Source organism: Helicoverpa armigera, chromosome 13, assembly GCF_030705265.1.
Source record: "Helicoverpa armigera isolate CAAS_96S chromosome 13, ASM3070526v1, whole genome shotgun sequence".
In the NCBI taxonomy this organism is placed as follows: Eukaryota; Metazoa; Arthropoda; class Insecta; order Lepidoptera; family Noctuidae; genus Helicoverpa; species Helicoverpa armigera.
The window spans coordinates 102,652-129,383 of NC_087132.1; the positions used below are offsets into that span (position 1 = coordinate 102,652).

The 26,732-nt window shown below is 47.0% G+C and overlaps 1 protein-coding gene across 1 annotated transcript; it reads right to left on the minus strand.

The window, feature by feature from the left end:
* Positions 1-10,257: 10,257 nt before the first annotated feature.
* LOC110376870 (protein borderless) lies at positions 10,258-25,395 on the minus strand. The gene is made up of 8 exons (XM_049840362.2): positions 25,053-25,395; positions 13,134-13,365; positions 12,778-13,059; positions 12,517-12,707; positions 11,420-11,867; positions 11,109-11,315; positions 10,743-11,036; positions 10,258-10,680 (listed from the first exon to the last, which is right to left on the minus strand). The coding sequence occupies exons 1-8, from the start codon at positions 25,236-25,238 to the stop codon at positions 10,454-10,456; spliced, it is 2,067 nt and encodes a 688-aa protein (XP_049696319.2). The 5' UTR covers positions 25,239-25,395; the 3' UTR covers positions 10,258-10,453.
* Positions 25,396-26,732: the final 1,337 nt, after the last annotated feature.

The window sequence follows — 26,732 nt, forward strand, 5'->3', positions numbered from 1 at the left end:
GCGGATAGGTTAGAAGTTAAATATAGGAAGAAAGCAAGAAACCCGCACACAGGACACATCGTGCTTAGTACCTCGCCCAGCATCTGGAGACGGGTGACAGAAAGAGGATATGTTTATATCGACCTCCAGCGGATACGGGCCGAAGACCAGAGCCCACTCCTCCAATGTTCGCTCTGTCTTGGATACGGGCATAGCCGAAGAATCTGCACGGAAACCGTAGAGAAGTGCAGTCACTGCGGCGGACCGCACCTAAGAAATGACTGTCCGGATTGGTTAGCGGGTTCAACACCGATATGCTGCAACTGCACGCACGCAAGGCTAGAAAAAACAGAACACAATGCCTTCAGTTCGGATTGTGCAATTAGGAGGAAATGGGATATAATAGCAAGGACGGCAGTAGCATACTGCTGAGGTTGTCCCAAGAAACACTCCGTCCAACAATCAGCAAGACCTTACCGTGTGGCCCAAGCAAACTTACAACGCAAGGAACTGGCTACCACCGAACTCTTATTAGAGGCCAGTGAAAGGCAGATCGCATGGGCGCTGATTCAGGAGCCGTACGTGGGCGCGAGGCGAAGTATGAAGAGCTACCGTGGTGCGAGAATCTACCAGTGCGAGGATGAAGGAAGTGGGAGGGTTAAGGCAGCAATAGCTGTCTTTGATGATGACCTTGATGTTATCCCCCACCCGAAACTCACCACAAACAACATCGTCGTGGTGGGGATCCGAACCAAAGCCTGGGAAATCGCAGTAGTCTCATACTATTTTGAGCCAGACCAACCGATAGGGCCATACCTGAACCAGATCGCCCAGATCAAAACGGAAGTGGCCAACGGTGGATTGCTGATGGGTGGCGACGCCAATGCAAAGAGTTCCTGGTGGGGCAGTACTGTAGAAGACCCCAGGGGTGAAGATATGTCCGGGACCCTGGAAGAGTTAGAGCTTCAGGTACTGAATACTGGCGACACCCCTACTTTCGATACCATGAGAGGTGGTAGAGCGTTTAAAAGCCATGTAGATGTCACGGCATGCTCGCTCAACCTCTTTGACCTGGTAGACGACTGGCGGGTCGACACAAGTGCAACGTCCTCGGACCACAACACGATATTTTTTAATGTTAAGGTAAAAAGGGAAAAGGGTATGAACATAAGCAGGACGACAAGAAAATTCAACACAAGGAAAGCGGACTGGGAAAAATTTAAGACAAACTTAGAGAAACTGAAAGAAGAAAATCACTTAAATTTAGAAAGTATAAAGTTAATTAATAGCAAACAAAAATTGGAAGAGACAGTTATAATATATAGAAAAATTATTCAAGAAGCATGTGAACAAGCTATTCCACAAGTTAAAAACAAATGTAAACTTACAATTCCGTGGTGGTCCGAGGAGCTCGCCTTGATGAGAAAGGAGGTAACAAGAAAGAAAAACCGCATCCGCAATGCCGCACCGGTCCGGAGAGCGATGGTCCTTGACTCGTACCTGAAAGCAAAAGAAGAGTATGAGATCGAAGAAAAGAAAGCCCAAGTCGCCAGTTGGAAGGAGTTTTGCCGGAAGCAAGATCGAGAGGGAATGTGGGAAGGTATCTACAGGATCATAGGCAGAACCACCAGGAGACAGGAAGACTTGACCCTATTTAGCGATGGTGCATTCCTAAACCCAAGAGAATCGGCAGCCCTACTTGCAGATACGTTCTATCCAAAGGACACAGAAGAAGAGGACAACGCAGACCACAGGGTGATTAGGGAAGCGGCCAGTCGAATAAACGGGTGGACTCATGATGAATACCATGATCCACCGTTTACATCACTGGAGCTGAAGACCGCCGTGGCAGGTTTCAATCCGAAGAAAGCACCAGGAGGGGATGGATTAACATCAGATATCTGCAGTCGAGCAATCTACCAGGACCCGGACGCGTTCCTTGCCCTATACAACAAATGCCTAGAACTGGCACATTTCCCGGACATCTGGAAAGAGGCAACGGTGGTGGTCCTAAGAAAACCGGGCAAGGACAATTATCAGAGCCCCAAGTCGTATAGACCGATAGGTCTGCTGCCGGTCTTGGGGAAGGTCCTGGAGAGGATGATAGTAGCACGGATTAAATGGCAGCTCGTGCCGCGGCTCAGTACTCGTCAGTTTGGCTTTATGCCCCAGAGGAGCACCGAGGACGCCCTCTATACGCTAGTGAAACACGTACAGGACAAGTTGAGGCTGAAAAAGCTAATTGTCCTGGTGTCATTGGATATAGAGGGAGCGTTCGATAGCGCCTGGTGGCCTGCCATTAGAGTCAGACTGGCTGAGGAAGGGTGCCCGGTAAATGTCAGGAGGCTACTAGACAGCTATCTCGACAGTAGGAAAGTCAGGGTTCGATATGCCGGGGAGGAATGCACAAGAGAGACGAACAAAGGCTGTGTCCAAGGGTCAATCGGTGGACCAATCCTGTGGAACCTACTTCTGGACCCACTACTACAGGACCTGGAACGGCGTGGGAACTTTGTCCAGGCGTTTGCGGACGACATCGTCCTCGTCGTGGATGGGGACACTGCAGCTGAAGTCTCACGGATCACCAATGCAGCCCTCGCCCATGTTCGGGAGTGGGGAGTCAGGAACAAGCTCAGGTTTGCACCGCACAAGACTTGTGCGATGCTCATAACCAATAAGCTCAAGTACGACACCCCAATCCTGAACATGGCCGGGGTCGACATTGGTATGGTGAAGAAGATGAAGCTTTTAGGACTCACCATTGATGAAAAACTCACGTTCAACGAACACACCGCAAACGTTTGCAAGAAGGCAGCCGAAATATATAAGCAGCTTTCCCGCGCCGCAAAAATCAGTTGGGGACTACATCGAGACATAATCCACACCATTTACACAGCAACCATCGAACCTATCATCACGTACGCGGCTGCCGCCTGGGCTCCCGCTACCGCTAAGCAGGGAATACGGAAGCGGCTTGCCTCTGTCCAGAGAGGATTCGTCCAGAAGCTCTGTAAATCCTACCGTACTGTCTCTCTCAATGCCGCACTGGTGCTCTCTGGGATACTTCCTCTAGACCTCCGCATACAAGAGGCAGCAGCCCTGTATGCGGCGAGGAGAGGGTCGTCCCAGTTTGTGCCGGGCGATAGAGAGATAGAGAGTATGGTGAGGTTTGCAGAAGCCCCTCATCCAGCCACGCAAATGCCCCTGGAGTTCGTGTGCCTTGCTGATCAACAGCAGGTAGACACATACAACGTGCAGACAGTGCGAATTTTCACTGACGGCAGCAAGATTGAGGGGAAGGTCGGAGCCGCATTATCCTTATGGAATAATGAGGGCGAAGTCCAGAACCTCAAACTTAGCCTTGCCGCGTACTGCACGGTCTACCAGGCGGAACTCCTGGCCATTTGCAGGGCAACAGACGTAATCCTCAAACGCACGGAATCGAGCTATGGTTTGTACAGCGACTCAATGGCAGCATTGCAGACGCTGTCAAACCATGGCTCGCTTCATCCCCTGGCGGTCCGCGCGCGAGCAAATTTGTCTCAAGCCTTGAACCAGAGCAAAGCTGTGTCTCTGTTCTGGATCAAAGCCCACGCGGGCCTGCCAGGGAATGAGCGTGCGGACGAGCTGGCGAAGGAGGCAGCATTGTCGTCACGGAGGAAGCCAGACTACGACCAATGTCCGATTTCATACATCAGGCGACAAATCCGTCAGGATTCGCTTGGTGAGTGGAATCGGAGATATGTGTCGGGCGAGACGGCCTCGGTGACGAAGATGTTTCTTCCTGACGCCATCGCCGCCTTCCGTATTGTGAAACAGGTGCGGCCAACAGGCGTTCTCACACAGGTATTAACGGGGCACGGTGGGTTCTCAGAATACTTGAACCGTTTCAAGTGTAAGGAGAGCCCATCGTGCGTCTGCGACCTAACCGCAGAAGAGAGTGTCCCGCATATAATTCTAGAGTGTCCCATTTTCACACGGGACAGATACAACATAGAATGCCAACTAGGCATCATATTGACAAGGGACAACGTGAGAGACGTGATGTCGGGCAAGTCTAGAAATAAATTTTTAGTGTACTGCGAGAATGTAGCCAAAACCGTGTTAAAAAGAAACAAGACTGTATAAAACTATGTTTTATTTATAATATAGATTATAACATAGAAACATAGTAATAAGAAGCATAAAATTGTAAGTGTAGTACATAAGAATATTATAAATAGTCATAAGAAAGATAGTAGGTGTAACATGGTAGAATATAAGTAAAATAAAACAAATAGTATATAAGAACGTAAAATATTAATATAAGCTATATAAGCTGTAAAATAAAAACAAGGAGTAAGAGAACTCATTCCCCCTACAAAATTTTTAAAAAATATAAAAATAGAATAGGAAATAGAATAGGAAAACAAAAGTGGGAGTCCCACCCACAAGAATGAATGAGGAAGGATAATAGAAAGACACTGTATGAAGCATGAAAGTACGAGAGGAAAATCAGCGAGAACTGGTATGAAAGAGAATAAGCATTACTTAGGCGCCAATTAATGTGGCGGGAAAAAAAAAAAACCCAACCTAACCTAACCTTTTTTCCCGGGAAATCCTCATGGACTTCCTCCGCCTGGGAGAGGCGGAGGGGTGTGCCGGACTCTTACCGGCTAAAACCCCCCTGTGTCCTCCTTACACGTGGGCGCGGGGCCGCGGGAATCCAAATTCTTCCGCAGCCCCGCACTGGTGCTGGCCCGCCTTGCGGGCCTCGCCTCGGGCACGGGGGGGTGAGGTGTTAAACTCCCCCGTGCAACGCCTCAGAGGCGCGCGTCGACACCCGCGCGCGCCTCCGCCTCGGGTCCGTTGAATAGGGGCGGGGACTTCCCAAGTCCTTCGCCCCTGGACCCGTTCATGGGGGCGGAAGAGGGCGTTGTCTGCCCTCCTCCGCCCGGAGCGCCTGCTGCGGGCGGGATCGGCAGTTGAAATCTCCCTCTCCCGTTCCGCAGCTTCCTTCTGCGACATCACGTCCTCGCAGAAGGACACCACTGCGTCCCACGACTCTGCGCTGCCGACCATCTTCCGTACCACGGCCGGCAGCGACAGATCGCCTCCTACTTCATTTGTGAGGACACGGCGCTGCTCCTCCCAAGCAACACACTGAACGAACGTGTGTTGCGCCGTGTCCCCGCCATGGACGCAGTGGTGGCACCGAGCGTCCGGCTCCCTGCCTATGCGACACAGGTACTTGCCGAAGCAGCCGTGCCCCGACAGCACCTGCGTCACCCTGAACGACAGGGAGCCGTGCCTTCTCCCGAGCCAGTCGTCGAGCACTGGCCGGATCGCCTCGACGGTGGCGAGGCCGGCGGTAGGGCGCAGAAGCCTCTGCCGCCATTCCGCCACCAAGACCTGACGGAGCTCTGCTCGGCGCTGCGCTATCTGCCGCTGCACCGGCCTCGAGTCCCGTGCCCGCTCTTCCTCGCGCCACCGATACAGCGACGCGAGTACTTTAGCCTCTAGGTCCCAGGGCGGGGATCCGGCCAGGACGCAAGCCGCCTCGTAGGAAATCGTGCGATACCCGCGGACGACTCTGACGGCCATCGCCCTCTGCGGTCTGCGCAGAATGGCTAGAGTGCTGGCCGCCAGGTCCATCGCCCACACAGGGGCCCCATATGGGGCCATGGACCGCACGATTCCCACGTACAACCGCCTACAGGCGGCGCTCGGGCCCCCCATGTTAGGAAGCAACGTTGACAGCGCGCCCGCTGCACCCATCAGCTTGGGCACCAGCCGCCGGAAGTGGGGGCCGAATTCCCATCGGCTGTCGAGCACCAATCCCAGATACTTCATGGTGGACTCGACAGCTATCCGGGCTCCACCGACCACGATGTGTGATCCCGACGGCGGCGCGCGTCGGGGGCCATGAAACACCATGGCCTCCGACTTGTTGAGGGCCACCTCCAGGCCCAGGCGCCGGATGCGGTTCACCACCTGTGACACCGCAGCCGTGGCTATCAACGCTGCTTCCCTGTGCGAGCTCCCCCGGGCAGTGACAAGCGTGTCGTCCGCATAACACGTCAAGTCGGCGCCCGACGGGAGTTCGCCTCTCAGCACCAATCGTAACCGATGTTCCACAGGAGCGGCCCCAGCACCGATCCCTGTGGAACACCGCACGTCATGAGGTGCCGACCGGCACCGTCATGTCCCCGATATGTGACGCATCTACCTTCTAGGTAGGCCCCTACTGTGCGACGGAGGTAGGGAGGCACGCGGTGATATCTCAGTGCCTCCCGAATACAGCTCCAGGGCAGGGTGTTGAACGCGTTGGAGATGTCTAAAGACACCGCCAACACCACCCCACCCCGGGACACCGTCTCCTCCGCCAGGGCTCTCACGCGCATTATGGCGTCTACGGTGGAGCGCCCGCGACGAAAACCAAACTGGTTGTCGTCCAGGTCCGGCCCCTCTCTGCACAAGTGGCTGACGAGGCGATCTGCGATGACACGCTCAAAGAGTTTGCCCGCCTCGTCGAGCAGCACTATGGGCCGGTACGCGGACGGCGAGTCCGCGGGAACCTAACCTAACCTAACCTAACCTAACCGAAAAAATTCTCGCTCGCTACGCTCGCGGTTTAATGACAATGTGTGTACTGTTTTTCTGATTGTTTATTATTTTTATGGACTCGGTCGTGGTGGGTCATTGATTCGGTCACGGATCACGTTTTTTGTACATAATTCACAGTTTAATTTGTGAGTCTTCATACAAATAATTTAAAAAAGTTCGCTTTACAGTGTAATTGATCAGATAATTTTGTGTCCTAGGCTCAAAAAATTTCGCGCTCGCTTCGCTCGCGAAATATTATTATACACCATCGCAGCCATAGGACGTCCACTGCTGAACATACGCCTCCCCCTTAGATCTCCACAGATACCTGTTGGAGGCGACCTGCATCCAGCGTCTTTCGGCGACCTTTATATTATACATGCATTGCTTTATAACTTCATAAGTCAAGTCCACGCTGTCTTACCTTTTATAAGTAAAATGAAGAAAACATTTTTTTATGGAATCCTCAAAAACAAAAAAGTTTGCGACTTCCGACTTCCGACTGCTTGTTACTTTACAGCGCTTTTTAAAACATAGGTATTAACTTTTTGTGTCCCAAAATTGAAAAATTTGCGCGCTCGCTTCGCTCGCGCTACTTTTTACAATTACCTTGGTCTGTCTCGAGTTTCATAGCTTAAACCTGGCGGACAGTTTGAGCCTACAATGAATTGGACACATTTTTTAACCAAAAAAGTGCACTTCATTCGAACCTTCTTATTTATATTCCTTGTAACTACTGTAAGTACTTCAATACATAGTTGACGCTTGGGTCATGGTTGCACTCAGGCGCTACATGAGCTAGAGACGGCCCTGCCTGCCTACATATTGATATCTAATATTATATGGATGATAAAGGTGAAAATAAACATAAGTAGGTAGGCGGGGCGGCATTTTTCAGATTTTGCCCCGCCTAATAAAAATTGAAGATCCGGGGCTGGTAGGTGGGCACGCTGATTCTATGCTTATATTAAAAATACATTTTTATTTTATTAACAGGAGGCTTTAGATACACTTAATGGATTATAAGTAACGCTTGAGTACTTAGTCTTTATAGGTGTAAATCTGTGTGCTAGCCTACTTGTGTTCAGTTTGTTTTTTTTTCTTTCTTAATTTTATATAATAGTTATCATGTGATAATGATATTTTTTATGACTTATTGACTTGTTTTGTATACATTCTGGTTCTTCAAACCTTACAGACAGACATGTGTTGCTGGGGAGTTTGTTGCGCCACTTCTTCTTCCCAGCAAAAACACATAGGAAGTGGTGAAGGGCGGGCGTTTTTGGGGGCTGTCTTTTGTTTTTGACGTTCGAAAAGTGCTGATTTATCAGCCTAATTTGAATAAACGATTTTGAGTTTGAGTTTGAGTTTGAGAATCCACCAGTTTCGCCATAGAAATTGTATTTCTGCATAATTTGTTATAAATTTAGTACTAAAAAACCTGTTTTTTGACCATAACTATAAAAAAATCTACTACTTTTACCAGGCCTCTGTCACTCGACGTACTTGCGCGCGATAAATGCCTACCGCTCGCTGGGTTACCGGTAGCCCCACGCGGCTCAGGGCGCACAACAGTCACACGCGCCGCGCGCAACACAATATTAATTATTTTTATTTCGTGGCATGTTATGCTGTTGGTTTTTATTAGGTTTTTTAAGCTACCTAACAAACTGATGGATTATTTTGAGTTGTGTAGGTTTATATGCGACTATTGTAAGATTTAGAAACATTTTATATTTATGAACTTATCTAGTAATTCATTTTTTTTTTAAATTAAATTAATACTTATCTACTTTATGATTTTAACGACAGAGATCATTAGGTACTTATTTTACTTTAGATACCTACTTAGTTATATGAACTGTATTGTGAGTTTTGTAGCTCAAAACATATCTCGAGTGTAAGTAGGTATAGTTCTGGTCCAATTTAATGACGACTCGGAACATTACGCGTGTCGCTACGCAGAAACCAATTTTAGGTAGGTATGTATCAACACTCGACAGAGTTGTACCATATGGGGTATGGCACTTGTGCTCGAAAAATAGTTGGAAACCGCCTTTGATTTCGACGAAAGCTTTACTTAAGTAAGTACTTACCTATGCTTACGTATTAGGTAATATTTAGTAATATTATGTACCCATACTCCATTTTAGTAGGCAAGTTAACTAAAGAAAAATATTCTTGATATTACTTTTTATTTAAAAACTCAGTTTTAAAAAAGGGCATCTTAAAATAAGCGTAACTTTGTTTTCCTACTAATTATTAATAAATTGTAAGAAGCAACCCTAAGCACGGCCACGGCACGGTTGCGGTCACTGAACTGTGCGATATCGCATTGGAATAACAATCAAGCGCTCGAGCTTTTAAGGTTCATTTTATAACGCAGCTAGGAATTTGTAGGTAGTTGGGGAACTTGTAGGTGCTTATAACAGTAGGTATGGACTTTTTTGTATGGAGTGATTTATCTGTTACGTAGTAACTATTATATAATCTGTGCTTTTACCTTTCATATGCACACCGTTAGATAGTTCTCGCCGAGGCGCTTCTAACGACACCACTCACGTGCAGATAGCTCTTACCAAACGTCAAAAAATTAACCACCCACCCGCCCTTTGCCCCGACAGGAAATTGCTACATGCGTGCGTGTACTTGGCAAGTTTTAATAGAAAATTAAGTACTTGATTCATTGCGTTTATAATTTATAACAAGGTGTGTGAAAACTTGCCAAGTAACATCATTAAAAATTAACTATTTTTAACTGAGGTATGTATATGGAACTTGGTACTTATTCAGATCTCACTTCTTTTATAGGCGAAGCATTCCCATATTATCGAACTTGGCAGTCTTTCACATTATTGTTTTGGATGGGATTGGTAACACTAAAAAGCAGTACTACCAAAATGACGCAAACGCTGCCATTTTGGATTCGATTACACAAATTAAGAGTAAATTGTAAGTAGTAAACGAAAAAAAATTGCGGCGTTCTTCTATTATTTTATGGGTGTACCTAAGGATGTGTGGGTACATAAGGATTTCTTGTAGCAACTGTAAGTACACTGACACTATTATGTATGTTTTTGGAAAGTAGGCATATTAGTGACATTTTATGAGACTATTGTTTTATGTTTAGCATTTCGAGGTTATAATGCCGGTTCACACAGAAATTAAAGTTAGTGTTGCCTAATTTGTACCAAGTGTGGTCAATTTGTACCTACGTGATTTACGTGGTTTTTTTGTTCCACGCGGAATAGCTGCCAGTTGGTCCCATAGTCACCAGGTTAGGATCTGATGACTGAAATCCTGTGGGATGTAATGTTTTCCACTTATATACTCTCCTTGTGTACTCCCCTTATATAGGCACTTCCTTTTTTAATCCCATTATGTATTTCCTTATGTACTCTCCTTATATACCCCCTTATGTACGGGGAGTACACAAGGATTTATGAACTTCTTTAATGTACTCCTATAATGGAATCCCTTATATTCTCTAATCTGTAAACTTCTTTATGTATTTCTTTTGTACTCCCTTTATACTCCCCTTATGTATTGATAATTAATGCTCAATCCTTCTCCGTGTGAGAGGAGGTCTGTGCCCAGCAGTGGGACGATAAAAGGCTGTAACATTCACTAACTCAATGGGGATTGGTCGAACAAGCATATCGGGCATAATTGGGGTAAAAAATAAAAATAAAATAAGGTTGTTTTTTTTTTATTTTACAACATCAGCTTATTACCTAAGAAAAAAATAAAATATTAATCAACTAGTTTCTACTTCATACCCAGACATACTTTAATAAATAACAACATCAACTTCAAAAAAGCATCCATACACGGCACGAAGAGTCAAAGAGTGCATATAGATCACAGGGACGAGGCCGCCGGCGCGGCGTCAGCGCGCGCGCTTGTCGCAGCGCGGGGCCGCCCGTGACCACAGCCGGCGCCGCGCCGCGTACAGCGCCGCCGCCAGCGCCGCCAGCAGCAGCGCGGCCGCCGCGCAGCCCGCCGCCACGCCGCGCAGCCGCGCGTACTCCGGCACGCGCAGCGCCGCCCCGCCGCGCGCGCCGCTCGCGCACTGCACGCGCGCCCAGTACTGCGCGCCCTCCTCCGCGCCGCTCACTGCGGACAGACAGGGTTAGTGGCGCCCGCGGCCCGCGCGCCGCCGCAGTCGCCGCACCTACCGAGCATGTAGTCGTGCAGCGTGTGGCCGGTGGCCAGCAGACGCTCGCCCGGCGCGGCGCCCTCGTACCAGCGCACGGTGCAGCGCGACTGGTCGAGCGGCTCGCGGCGCCAGCGCACCAGCGCGCCGTCGTCGATGAGCCGCACCGTCACCTCCAGCTCGGCGCCGTCGCCCGAGCCGGCGCTCTCCTCGGTGGTGGGAGCGGCATAAGCGATCTGCTCTCCTTCTATTGCTTCCATCGTCTCCTCGACCTCTGCAGCGTTTTCGGTTTCGCCTACGTCTCCGTCGGTTGAACCTGAGTAATACGATGCGATGTTTAATTCAGTAGATTGGTTTTCAGACGGAGACATGCCGGTCGCACGGTTACCCAGCGTTCTTGCGAATACGGGTTTGCTGAAGAGGCCGTCGCCGATGAGGTCTTGCGAGAGCACTCGCAGCTCGTACTCGGTGCCGGGGCGCAGGCCGACGAGCGTGGCCTCGGTGACGCCTCTCGTCAAGATCTTCATGGTGCGCCACTCGCTGACGGTGCGCTCGCGATACCAAACGTTGTAGTCCACTTCCAGACCATTATGACCTGAAATCAAAATAATTTTTGGGCGTCGGTGCGGTTAAAGGCCCGGGACGCCGCCGACGGTCATCGATTTAATATCGTGTCTGAGCCAGTATATCTGTAGTGACCTGGCACCCAGGCGAGGTGCAGCGAGTCGGTGTGCGCGCGCACGGTGAGGTTGTAGGGCGCGCGCGGCGGCACGTTCTCCACCAGCAGCTCGGTCTCCACGTCGACGGTGGCGGCCTCGTTGCTGACCGTGCACACGTACACGCCGCGGTCCTCCTCCGCCACGTCCACCACGGTCAGGTTGCCGTCGTCCAGGTGGTGGCGGCCCGGCGGCAACTCGGCGCCGTCCTTGCGCGCCCAGCGCACCAGCGGGCGGTCGTGGTGGTTGCGCGCGGCGGCGGCGCAGGGCAGCGTGAGCGTGGCGCCGAGCCGCGCCACGTACAGCGGCTGCGGGCGCGCGCCCAGCGCCGGCGGCCGCTGCACGCGCACGCGCACGCCGGGCGACGCGCCCTCCGACCCCAGCGCGTTGTACGGCGTGCACGAGTACTCGCCCTCGTGCGACTCGTCCACCTGCAAGCGGGGCACTTTACATCAATACATTGTCAAAGTTAAGCTCTCCCAAATGCCTGAACTGCCTCTAACTAGAGTCGGAAATCAACGATAACGCTCCTGCCCCTATTGGACGAAAACACTTCACCGTGCAGGTTCTGACATAATGCCATTTCAACGACAGTGCACTATCGGACAAATCTCTGCACTATAGTAAAAACGCCTTCATACTAGCGGATCTTTCACTTGGTTTTCCAAAGGTGTCAAATTCGAGCAACAGTAAACTGATTGCCTACTACCACGACAAGAGCCGGTGCCTGGAACCGCGCATAGATTATCTCCGCTCGAAATGTTTCGCGAATATACATTTGATTTTGATTGAGGGCTCTTATCTCAGGACCTGTAAATTAGCTAGTTCGATTTAAAATATAGTTTCCGTTCTGATAGCCCATTTATCGTGTAGGTTATTACCAGAGTCAGTATCAAAGAATCCTCATCATCATCAGCATCATCATGTGTGTTGTGATATTTTACTTCCTAACTACTGGATCCTGAGATTAACCAATAAATACGGGCTCTTACAGTAACATACAGATTATATGTCTAAAGACTTGTATTAGTTTTAAGGTAAATTAATATGATGTAGGTACCGATAAAACTGTTTACTTACCTGATTGAACAGCAAACTTCCATTCCTACTATAGAACACTCCAGGGACATTGTAGGGGTCAAAGAGGAAGCCGTCCTTTTCCCAGCGCAAATTAGTCAACGGTGGGTTAGCACTGAAGTGGCAGTCCAGACTTGCGGGCTTGCCGTACGGTAGGTAGCGTTCCTTCGGAGCATACACTACTTTGGCTTTATCTAGAACAGAAACGACATAACATTAGAGAGGAGGGCGGCGGCGGCTGCGAGCGCGCGGCGTGACACTCACACTGCACGTCGAGGAAGGCGCTGGCGCTCTGCGTGGCGCCGGCAGGGTCCTGCACGCGGCACTCGTACTCGCCGGGGTCCCCCGACGCGGCGCGCCGCAGCACCAGGGACCCGTTGGCGGGCCGCTCCGCGCGCAGCGCCAGCTCGGGCAGCTCGCCTAGCGGCGTGCCCTCCCGGAACCACTCCACCGCCGCCTCGGGACTCTTCGGCAGGCACTCCAGCTCGGCGCGCTCGCCCTCCAGCACGGTCACGTTCATTGGCGGCGTCACTATCAGATTACCTCCTGAACAGTAGGGAGCACTCGAGTCAGTCCAGAAGCCACTCATATAGCTAAGCATTGCGATGTGTCGTGCTCACCGTCCACGTCGAGGTAGTAGAAGGTGCCGTTGTTGCGCGCGGGCGGCGTGCGGTTGGGGAAGGTGACGCGGCAGCGGTACAGGCCGGCGTCGGTCTCGCGCACGGCGCTCACGTTGATGGAGCCGCGGCCGAGCCCCAGCCGCCCGTCCAGCACGCGGCGCACGCGCCCGCCCCAGCGGTCCGCCACGCGCGCCGTGCCCGCGCCGCTGTACCACGAGAATATCGTGTCTCCCTGCAATACCACGCCATTACTGCAACACTATTTCAATATTTAAATGACCTTAGGAGTACCCTTAGTACCTAGGATGAGGTTTTCAATTCGGATGTTTGTACTTTTGGCGGACAATCCAAGATGGCGGAGTAGTTCTTTTTAATGCAGTTCTACAATATGAGTATCATTTCATTGAAGACCTAGTCAGCGATAGCTAAAAATTTATTAAAAAAAAAAATCTTATTTTAAGTTTTTAATGTTTAATCGCGCATACACCTGCGCATAAATGAAATGCTTTGATCGGAGATGCGATGGCAGCAGCGCGTGGCGTGACGCGAGCCGGGGCCGGGCGGGTGCTGCGCGTGGGATGTGCGCATGCGCCAGCAGCCCCGCGATACCTACCACGGCCGAGTGCGCGTGGGACCCGTAATTGTCTACTTGGTGAGACAGTCGCACATTAGCGCAGGAGCGGCACTCGACGCGTCCCCCGCCCCCGCCCCGTGCCCCGCGACCCGCGCCCGCCTCGCGCGGCTCGTGACCCTGCTCTATCGGACAGTCGTTGTCTGTCTAAGGTTAACTGCTGTGTTCATTTTCAAAAAATTATGACTCTAGGTGGCACTGATATTTTCTACTATCTTCCGCCCGCGTCAAGTTCGCTTATATCCAAGAGAACTCTTCAAAAGTCTGAGATAAAAACTATTCTATGTTCTTTTTCAAGGTCAACTCTATCTCTGTACCAAATTTTATTAAACTCAGTTCAGTGTTTAAGACGTGAAGGACAGACAGACAGACGGAGTTACTTTCACATTTATATGTAATATTAGTAGGGATGACAAAACAAATTTTTCGACAGCGAAGAAGGGTTCGCGAGGCGACTCCAGGCCACGTGGCGTAGGCGTGGGTCTGTGGAGGGTGGATTCGGGTAGCTCATCGCTCATGTCTGGATAGACAACAGACGCCTGTCGGCGGCGCGTTGTTCCACGCGACTCTTAAAGAGATGTCAGCAACCCCAGCGGGGCCCAGTAGGGCCAAGGCCTGCCGGGGCTGCGGGATTGTTCAAAAGAGTAACCGCGGCACTGGTACATAAAAGGCCAACGATGGAACATGACGGTTTTAGACAGTAAGAGTCTGACACTCCCACGCTATTGCAGTTTTGCCAAGATTATCAGAATGTGCGCTCGCAATTTGTCACTTCTTGGAGGAGCCAGCTAATCAGAAGAATCATAAGTGCTGTTTATACTGTGAGTCACTACTGCACAAAATTAAGTTATATACCATTATTTTGTGTCACACGTAAACAGGACGACAGTAGCTATCCACCGAACCGCTTTCAAAGATCTGATGAGCGAACAGACCAGACCTGACTTGATCACCTCGGGTCAATCAGATCTTTATTAAAAGATCATTCGCTTTGGTTCCTACTGTTATTGTGGTTTTTGTAAATGTGTTCAATTATTCAACATGGATGAATATAATTCTGAATACTTTTACACTTGCTTAGTTTAAAAGCTGCCGTAGGCAGGCCGACTCTTTGGTTTTTGTGCTATGCACAAACGGAAATTCGATATATACAGTTAGAGAAGCACTATGAGTTGGTAAATACGTGATGAAGATGACCATATCCACTTTACTGAAGATGACTGGTCTGGCTGTAGGTGCAGCGTGAATGAGTGTCAGACACATACTGACTAAAACCCACCATGTAGTATACCAGATCACCGGCAACTCTTTCAAGCAATGTTGCAGCCCCGGTAGGCTTTGGCCCTGGTGGGCCCCATTGGGGTTCGCTGCCTCTCCTTAAGGGGTGCGTGGAACTACGCGCGCCGCTGACATGGATCTGTTGTCTCCTAGAAGACGGAAGGACGACGAACCATCCAAACTCACCACCCACAAACCCACGTCAACGATGGCCGGGAGTCGTCTCTCGACTCGCGTCTCCCGAGGAGTCTTTTACGTACACCGCAGCGGTTGCGATGAGAAATGCAAATTTTCAGTCGTTCTGCTGCCGAATGCCTGCTACGCAGAAGGAGGCAACGGCATCCCGTTACTCGCGCCAGACCAGGGCTTGAACCAGGGGCGGGTGCAAGAGGTCACCGCGCCAATTGCCGCCACGGGGACACGGCGGCGCTCTTCCAGGCGGGGCACATTTGGCCAAAACACGTTTGACGGCAATTCTGTCTTTGTAACTGAATGACATCCAACATAGTTATTTAAAAGGATTTTTTTAGACTCAGCTCGGATCTGACAAATCAGAAGTTTAATGAAAATATATTTCTCTGGCGTGCAACGCATTATTTGTACGTTTCCGGAGGCGATAAAGTATTTAACGTGCGTATGGTATTAAAGCGAGAAGCTGTCCCATTTCTTTAATCTGCACTTTGTGTTTGGGCTTGTTTCTCAAGCTACAGGAGCCTTGCCTCACGCCAAGCAGCCCTGGCGAGAGATCAATCTTCCTCCTTTCTTCTACGATCCTTAAGCGTTACATGCTTTTCACCACAATAAAATTAATTGAAGGTCTACTCAAAAGTAGGTACTGATTCAAAGTTAAAGTTGCTTTTATGCCACCACATTCCTGGAAGATTAGCTAACTAAACTAACAAAACCCCAGCTTAATTTATTTATGGCATGAAAAGCAAAAAAAAAACTATTCTAAGGTGCATCAGCCTAGAAGTCAGTGGAAACGAATAATATAAGCCCAAACACGAGGTAGTTTACATATTCAGTTGTCGAGTGCCCTCGACCTTCTCTGGTTATCAGACATACGCCTTAGTGTCAAGTTTTTACCCTGCGTATGCCTATAATTTTCGAAAGTTGCCCTCGATTTCTCAGGGTTTCCATCATCAGATCCTGACCTGGTGATTATGGGACCACCTGGGAGGTAAACCCTATCAAACAAAAAAAAATTGCAAATCGGTCCAGGCGTCTCCGAGTTATCGGTGAACATACAAAAAAAAAAAAAGTTGCCGACGAATTGAGAACCTCCTCCTTTTTGGGAAGTCGGTTAAAAATACACAACTCCATCTATGACCTTAAAAGATAGTTAATGGTTCTGTGAAATTTTTGACGTTAATATTCAAAAAGTCATTTAGATGGCATTGTTTTAGATTTAGCTTAGGTGATTCTCACACTGCCCCGCATGATGCAGCGTAGCGCGTGGATGCGTGTTCTTCCGTTGTTTGAAAGTATCTCCGTTTGTATGGAAAACACGCACAGTCCAACACACTGAAAATGCATCCACGTGCGTTCGTGCGGATCACGCGCATACACGCGGAGAAACATGCACCCCGCGCGTAGGTGCGGGGCGAGATGCAAGGTATGGCACACTGAATCCCGCAGAGCCGCGCGTGATTTTGAATGGGAGTGATGTGTGTATTTGAAAATGGAACTCGATGAGAGCCACCATGCGTGAATCTACAAAACGCACCTACGCGAATGAGTGCGCAAAAAACCCACACGATGATGCAGATCTGCACTCTCGCAGGAACGCGCGTAGGTGCGTCGACACGCAATACGCAGCATGATGCGGGGCAGTGTGAAGATCGCCTTAGTACTATCAATCTTCCTTGCACGGCAAACCTCATGAAAGGATGCGGTCTACTTACCAGTAACCCTGTATATACAACTTAAAACGAATACAGTGCATCAAACAATTGCTCCTCATCGCTGTCACTGGGTAATGTACTCAAAAGACTGGCAGCATTGCCACGTTGGATGGCAATGCTCAACCTCTGTGCAAAATAAAAGCCAGCCTTTGGGTCCCGGGAAGTGTCAACTAGGCGCTGGGAAATATCCCTGGCAAGAAGTTGGGCGCTCGGATCCCACGGCCCTAGAGTTTCAACCCAAAACGGCTCAAACATGTAATTGCTTATAATGTTACCATATTTGCGCCGCTTGAGGTTCTCTGCTTGGAAGCGGCGGAGCCAGCACAACATGCAGTTCCGGGAAGGTGAGATGGCGCAAGAGTGTCGACGCATGTCGCGTCCCACATTAATGTCCTACCCACCTTCCACGGAAATAGCGACATGCCGTCTGGTCTCTTGCCATCGTCGTGCGGCCGGCACACCGGCTGCACGACAGGCCGTGGTGACCGAGGCTGTTGACAGCTTCCCCGCAGTGGCAGCGATGAGGAGAGCAGCATGGAGCACCTATCACAAACATGGTGCCTGTGTTTGAGGACACAATTATGTCAATTTGTGTTTTATTTTTTTGCTTTTATTACAAATAATGAAAACTCAACTTACAGTCTTAAATTCATTATTTACTTCAGATATTTCCATGTTTGTTACATACCATCGCATCAGGTCGTGGTGTTTACACTCATTTTTATTTCAGTATATGGTTGTTAAAACCAAACCCAGAACTATTGTATTTAAAAACTGGTGCATACTTCTAACTTCCGTTAGACAAATCGTTCCTCATTGATTTGTTAGTGGTCGTAAATACCAACTTCTTGAATTTTCTGGGGTGTATCTCCAAGCTAACTTTTAAAATAAGGCTTTGACATAAATAGCAATAATATATTATGAAACACCATCGTATTTTACGTATTTCTTGTATAGAACACAATTTTAAAACTTTTAAAATTAAAAAGATATAAGCCAAAAACGAAATTATTTTTTGTTTTTCGTTGATTACCAAAAGTGCTATTTTGGTGTTTACGACCTTTGTTGTCGGAAGCGTCGATATGATAAATTAATCACTTTATCTGAATATTATTCATCATAGCTAGTCAAAGTTAGCCAAAGTAATAAATATGGTACAACCAACTTACTATTGACCAATTCTTAAAAACGGTTTAAGTTATTGTCGACTTTTTTATGATGAATCATCAAATGATTCCTCCCGCTGTTGGTTAGCAGCGTGAAGGAGTGTCAGACTGTAAGTGACTTAAATCCACTGGGGTTTTCTGAATCTCTTCGTGGAGCGCGTGGAACAACGCGCGCTGCCGAGAAGAGCTCGTGTCTTCTAAGAGACGGAAGGACGATGAGCCACTCACCGCCCACAGACCCACGCCTACGATGGCCGGCACCCAGCGCCCGTGGTGTCTTCTACGTCCATGGCAGCAGCTGGGATGAGAGGTGTGAACTTCCCCAGCGTCTGCATGAGACGACGGCATCCCATTACCTCTCACCCCGGACCATGGCTTGAACCAGGGCCGGGCACGAGAGGTCGCCGCTACGTATTGCCCCGACGAGGTCCTCTGTCGAGTTCCTTTTGTCTGGGAGAATTAGCGTACCTACTATGCAGATGGGAGAATTTCATTTGGATTCATTTTATTTGGCATATTGCCATTTATAACCGACTCCACGTAGTCTTGTTTGCCCTACCCCTGGAGTGTAATTCAAAACCGCGTAGGCGCGGAGGGATGAGCCGGCCAGCAAGCCGAAACTGCGGTGGTGAGCGTGAAAACCATCTGCGATGATAAGCTCGCATGGAAACGCCGGAGCCCCGTAGCGCCGGAGCCGTGACAGAAGCCATGCTTGCTGCATGTTGCATGTATGTTTCCATGCTGCATGCCTTCTTGCATGCTTCGCTTCAATCAGGTAACGTTGCGCCCGATCGGATAATGCAATACCCTCGCTTCGGTACCTCCCTCCCACTTACCCCTTGATATCTTAAATATACATTTCCGATTACTATTTAGGAAATGTGTATAATGTAATTTATTTTACACATTTCCGGGCGGTTTGAGGAAATTCACAGATTTCCTAGAAATTGTATACAATGACGGATTACATACATATACCTACGTTAACATGTACAAAAATCTACGTAGACATCGCATGACCACGCAGGGTCTCTTTTATTCTTATTTCCCCTTCGCAGGAATGCAGAAAGATATTTTTTAGAAATACCTTACCTTATTAAATTCTTTCTTTCCTGTCGTCTTTCTTTATATGCGTGTGTACAAAAATTCGTAAATAAATAAAATTAATAAGTATATATAGGTACCTCTACCTAGTCATCTGTGGCATGACACCTAGACGCAAGTGTGGTAAACAGCATAGCACACAATTGGTAACGCGACCAAGTAGGTTGCTTCATTAAGCTAGTTAACGACTGAAGTAGGTAGTCGTCGGATGATCGCTGCGACGAGGATGACTAAATAAGCATCACAACGAGGTAATTTGTGAGTCGGCGCTAGTTACGAACATAAGATGAGGTGTGAGCTGATTTCGTCCACGCGCCCGAGCCGCGAGCGCGGTGACGCGTACGCGAGAGGCGCGCCGCTCTTCGCTTTGTGACGGAACATTGTGCATTGTCGCGAAGCAAGCGCATGGGCGCGGCGGCCGCCCACCCGTCCGTGCCGAGCTCGCACATCTCATTAGCCAACACACTAATCACCCCATCATCGTTAAAACAGCAATGGGGACTAATCTATATGTATTAACAAACGGGGCTCTTAGGTACACCCGTCGCGAGATTAAGTACCAAGCCAATTTTAAACGTCACAAAAACGGGATTCCAAAAATATCAGGATTCTAATGCTCCATACTTACCTAAGTTGGAGCTGTAATTATTGTGCAGAGTGAGAGTAGCTTAAACAGCGTAAAGTTCTCCGCACACAAAGTCACTACAGAGGTAGTACCATCTTGAGCTACTACAGTGGCTACCTAGTATACATATACCTAGGTACTTAATTAGTATCAGCCGCACGGGTCGATCGATGCTGATGATGATGGATAGGTCAACATCTTCCAAGCCTTTTCCCAACTATGTTGGAGTCGGCTTCCAGTCAAACCGGATGCAGCTCAGTACGAGTAAGAGATAGGGAGCGACTGTCTATCTGACCTCCTCAACCCAGTTACCCGTAACGACTGTCAAGGATGTTCAATGACAGCCGGGACCTACAGTTTAACTTAAAAAAAGTCGAATCGAACCCAGACACTCGTATTTGAGAGGTTGGTTCTTGACCCATAAGGGACCGGATTCTGCTAAGTTAATAATGTCAAAATGTAATAAAAATTTAATCGCAATAGTAGTTTTAACCTTAGCGGGCATTCTGCTACTAATTTAGGACCAATCGTATTCCAAAATTCCAATGATATATCATTGGTTTGCGATATTGGTCTGCCATTTGGTCTATACTATAGTGTAGTTTGCTCTACAATCAAATTGTGGACAATATGATTTATTATTGAATCACAGAAAAGGAATAAACGTTTATTTAAAAGAAAAAATAGCGGATTGCCACATACGCTTCAATCCTAATCGAGTCGTGATTGGATCTCAGTCGGATGTGAATCGTAGAGGGCTATCACAAATTAGCAGAATCGAGCCCCAGGCCACCACGACTAACGTCCTGCGCCTTCCTTGGTCGTAGGATAGATGACCATCTATAATAATCTATAATATTATAAAGAGGAAAACTTTGTTTGTTTGTTTGGTTATAATGGATAAACTCAAAAACTACTGGACGGATTTAAAATATTCGTTCACCATTAGAAAGCTATATTATATTATTAGTCGACCTCTATGGCGCAATGGTCACCAAGCCGGACTGCCGAATCTGAGGTCCCGGGTTCGATTCCCGGTTCGGTCGACATTTGTGTGATGAGCATGCTTGTTGGCCGTGGTCTGGGTGTTACAATATGTATTTATAAATATGTATATGTGTAGCTATATGTAGTTTATCAGTTGTGTTAGCACCCATAACACAAGTTAATTAATAACTTACCATGGGGCTAACCGACCGTGTGTGAAAAGGTGTCCCGACATTATTTTCCCGACATTATCTGCGAGTAACATAGGCTATATTTTATCACGTTGCGGGCAGTAACTCCCACGGGACGCGGGTGAAACCGCGGGAAAACGGCTAGTTATGTATATGTGTATTTCTTCAGACCGGAAGGCACGGTAAATTGGTGAGTCCCGTCGGACATTAGAAAATCTTTGGCAGTCGAATACGGGTAAGTAATCAAAAGCCAAAAAGACAGGCAATTGTCTTATGCCCGCTTTCTGGGGCCCGATTCTCCTAATTTTAGTTAAGCGGCATACGATTCGATTCGACTGAGATCCAATCACGACTCGATTACGGTTGAAACGTATGTGGCATTCCGCTATTATTTATTGGAAATAAACGTTTTTATCCTTTTCTGTCATTCAATAATGAATCATTTTGTTTGCAAATGATTTACGATTGCAATACGATTGTAGAACAAAATACCGTATAGACCAAAATCACCAAAATAGCATAGCAGAATGCCCGATATGGTTAAGACTGCTATTGCGATCATATTGCGATTCAATTTCTATTCGATTTTGACATTATTAACTTAGGAGAATCGGGCCCCTGAGGTCCAGTTAACGAGAGTTTATCTATCCGTTAGAGTTATTGGTTCGATAACTCCTTCAAATGCGTTTCCGAGCAACGCAGCTTAAGTTAAACTCAGTCTAAACGGAGAATAACTTAACTGCCCATATTTGGCCGTTTATCAGACCCATAACTTTGTTTGACGTTTAGCTTTCACAAACATTTCAACGTTTTAGGTTACTTTCGTCGCGTCGAGTCAGTTTTAGAAGCCAGTGAACAAAATTATTATTAAAATGCCTACTTATAAAAATACACACAATGAATATAGCATCTGGGGCACGATTCTGCTAATTTTACTTATGGGTCCGCGAGGCGATCAAGTGCACTGGACCAGCCTACGTGCTTGAAGTGAATATTACAGCGTTGACTTGACAAGTCCCGTCAAGTATCTACGGGCTGGACCATACTTGACAAAAATTTTGCGCTTGATGCGACTTGACAAGTTTTATTCATTTGCGGCCGGGGCCCCGATTCTCCTAAGTTAATAATGTCAAAATCGAATAGAAATCGAATCGCAATATGATCGTAATAGCAGTTTTAACCATATCGGGCATTCTGCTACTAATAAAAGACCAATCGTATTCGATTGACATTTGATTGGTGTGCGATTGGTCTGCTATTTTGATGATTTTGGTCTATACGGTAGTTTGCTGTACAATCATTTTGCAATCGTAAATCATTTGCAGACAAAATGATTCATTATTGAATGACAGAAAAGGATAAAAACGTTTATTTCGAAGAAAAAATAGCGGAATGCCACATACGCTTCAATCGTAATCAAGTCGGGATTGGATCTCAGTCGAATCGAGTCGAACGTCAATCGAAGGTCGCTTAAGTAAAATTAGGAGAATCGGGCCCCGGAACATCGAAGATGGCGGACGACGAACCGAACCGAGACGATGCTTTGGCGGCAAGCGCCGACCAAATTACCGAGCGTGATTTTGTTTTATCTCTCTATAGAGATTATCCTGCATTGTGGAAAATTCAAAGTAAGGAGTATGCGGATAAAAACAAAAGGTCGCTTGCTTTATCAAGCATAGTCAAAGCACTTCGAGTATAGAAACCTGCATACACCGAAGATTTATTGAAGAAAATAATTAATGCTTTAAGAACCAACTTCAACAAACCATTTTTTGGAAACCATTTTAATTTTTGTGACGACCACTTTCCTGAGCTCAGGGAGGTGAGCGACTGCGGTATGTGGACTTGACGGCATCTTCAAGTCACGTCAAGTGAAACTGTCAGGCACATAGACTTGTCCAGTGCACTTGATCGTCTCGCGGACCCATTAAGCGACATACGATTCATATCCGACTGAGCTCCAATCAAGACTCAATTAATATTAAAGCGTATGTGGCATTCCGCTGTTTTTTCTATTAAATAAACGTTTTTATCCTTTTCTGTGATTCTTTAATATTGAATCATATTGTCTGCAAACGATTTACGATTGTAATATAATTGTAGCGCAAACTACCGTATAGACCAAGTGGCAGACCAATCGCAAACCAATGAAATGTCATTGGAATACTACTTATAGGTATATATTAGTAGCAGAATGCCCGCTAAGGTTAAGACTGCTATAGCGATTCAATTTTTATTCAATTTTGACATTATAAAGCACTCGTATTATACGGGCTATGGAATAGATGTGATAGCTGTGTGCAGCTGGCTATTTGTTAACACCACCGTCCACCGGAGAACGACAACCACACATTACTATAATAGTTACTACAACTATGATTCACTTTGTTTGTTTGTGACCTACGACGTGAGCTCGCTAAGATGGATGCGAGGACGGGTGGCAGCGCATATTATATGTATGCCTACCTATTTACCTAGGTAGGTACTACAGCCCAGATAATTTCGTTCGACATAAATAGTGATCAAATAACATAAATTCGCACAGAACTGATTTTTCTTTTAATAAGAATAATCGTTCCAAAGATACAGGTATCGGCACGGATATTGAGCCCTGACCTTCACCTGCGCAGAAGCGATTTATTGGTTTATTGCTTACTAGCTTCTGCCAGCGGTTTCACCCGCATCCCGTGGGAACTACTTCCCCTACAGGGATAAAAAGTAGCCTATAGCCTTCCTCGATATGGGCTATCTAACACTGAAAGAAATTTTCAAATCGGACCAGTAGTTCCTGAGATTAGCGCGTTCAAACAAAGAAACAAACTCTTCAGCTTTATAATATTAGTATGGATGTGTTCAGTGCGCAAAGCATAGCGCAAAGCGATCCCCACTCTTCCGCCGAGAGCTCAATATCCGTGCCGGTAACTATATAGTGATAGTGATTCTAAGGAATCTAACAGACAGAGCGGTCAGTTTTGCGTTCGACTACTACTACGACTAGGTACTTCTACTTGACCGACGCGGTCAGAATGCCTCCTGTGTGAGCATATCTATGTAACGTATAACACAAAGAACGCAAAACTGACCGCTTGACGGCGTGACCGCTCCCTCTCTGATAGATCCCTTAGATATTAAAAAATTTGGTGCTACTCCAGATCAAAGAAATAGAGTCCTACATTTTGGTATATGCTTTGTTAATTTAAATAAAAATATGTACACTAGGTATATATATGTCGTAGCCATATCACGGTTCATGAGATACAGCCTGGATCCCGATTCTCCTATGTCAATAATGTCAAAATTGAATAGAAATCGAATCGCAATAGTAGTTTTAACCAAATCGGGCATTCTGCTGCTAATGTAAGACCAATCGTATTCCAACGACATTAGATTGGTTTGCGATTGGTCTGCTATTTTGGTGATTTTGGTATATACGGTAGTTTGTTCTACAATCATATTGCAATCGTAAATCATTTGCAGACAAAATGATTCGTTCGTTTCGTTATTGAACGACATAAAAGGATAAAAACGTTTATTTCAAAGAAAAATTAGCGGAATGCCACAAACGCTTCAATCGTAATCGAATCGGAATTGGATCACAGTCGAATGTGAATCGTATGTTGCTTAAGTAAAATTAGGAGAATCGGGCCCCTGGTGACAGACGGACGGACGGACAGAGGAGCGAAACAATAGGGTCCCGTTTTACCCTTTGGGTACGGAACCCTTAAAAGTAGATGTGTGACGGTTGCCGACATTGTAGGTACCTACCTTACCCGCTATAGCTATAGCTCCAACTACAAGAGCCCGCAATAACATGCCTGTTGTTGTTGACTACGTAGCTAGACTGAGCAAAGAGCACCACAAGCAATAAATACAATCTATCGTTTCAAACCAACAGTTTTGTGAGTGGAGAGGCAATAGGTACGACGCGACGCAACAAATGGATCGTTACGATTAATCGTAATATACTTAATAACGGATCGTACCTACTGTAGCTATTTGGGGTCATTTAGAATACAGCATGTCACTTACTTACATCTTTATCCCATTGCAAGTGATAAGGAATCTCGTTGCCGAAGGGAAAGTCAAGGTGACAATTCATGACAGCGAAGCCCCCGACGCTGGCGTGCAGGCGCTCGGCGTCCAGAGGCAGCAGCGAGGCGGCGGCGGCGGCGGCCGCGGCCAGCGCGCACAGCGCGGGCGCCCACGCGCGCGCGCACATGTCAGCGGGACAGGAGTGGCCGCGAGCGGAGCGCGGGATCGATTGACCGCTCCCGCACGGAGTCTGCCCAAGGAAGGTCCGCGCGACCTCGCGCCGCACCTGCGCTGTGTGCGCGTCGCAAGCGCCGCCGCCTGCACACAAAGGCGAGCGCTCGCAACTACTCGCAAGCAGGAAACGACGCTAATTCCCGCTCGGCTACGTTTAACTTCTTCGACTTGCTAGTCTAACTAGGTACTTACCTACTCACAATACATTTTTAAACTGAGTTTCTGAGGGAATCAAAAGAGCAAAAGGTGAAAAATCTTTGCACTCGAGTGCAACACGTAACTTTTCATCCCACCTAATCGAGGAAAGGACAATGGGCACAAATAATTGGGACCTGGTATACCCCACCATTAGCAATGTCATACATATCATTCGATAGGCCTTTTTATGTAGAAAAACATTTACTATGACAGCGTTGTTGAAATGTTTGTCCGTTCTGAGATATAGATCAAAAACTGTGCAAAAGTTAAACTAAAGTTAACTTAATAATCTATTGATATCTCAAGTTAAATAAGATAAACCCCACCAATAGCAAAGTCATATATATCGATGGATAGGTCTTTTTAACAGGAACAACATTTACTATGACAGCTCTGTTCTATTGGTTAATTAAGGATAATAATTAAATGTTAATAGTAAGCGATTCTAATAAGGAGGAGGAGGAATAAGGGTTTATTATTGAAACACTCGCTACGCTCGTGTTTCAATTTTAGAATCCTTCGCTTACATATACATTTTATGAGAACTAAAATTAGGTAAATAATTTAGGTTTCCTTCGTTAAAATTTTCCATTTTAGTCCAATCAATACGAAAACAAAAATTCTGGTAAGTTTTTAAGGGTTTTTAAATAAAGTTTTGTCATGCGGATTCATTCATACCACTTGAACTGTACCTAATTAGGACATGGCAATTTATTATTAAAGATGAATTGTTAATGGCACTAAAAAGTCAAGGTTTGAGAACAACTGAAAACCGGCGCCAAGGAAAACTTGTCCGCAAACAGACTTTACAGTGGTTTTATAAGGAAATAGAGAACCATTCACATTATTCGTAGGTACTGTTTTTTTCAGAGTCATCTGATGCTAAAAGGACGAAAATTTTGTCTGCAGAACTTTAAGATGACAGCCGGGTCGGGAAAACCTGTAGGGCATGGGTATCGAAAGATGTTACTTTTGTTGGTTGGCGTTTTCTATCAAAGGAAAGTTGCTCTGAACAAGTATTGAAAAATGATTTTTTATCTGATAAAACGATGGGATTTGATGAATTATGAAAAAAAAAGATTTTAGTCACCTCCAAAATATGTGATGGAACCAAACTACACCAAGAAAGTTCTCAAATGTATAGGAGGCGAAAATGTTACAGTGGGGTCTGCTCGCCACTGTTTAGTGTAAGACCCTTCAGAAAGGTATTATCAAAATAGGCGAATTTAAGTAAAATCATATTTCAGAA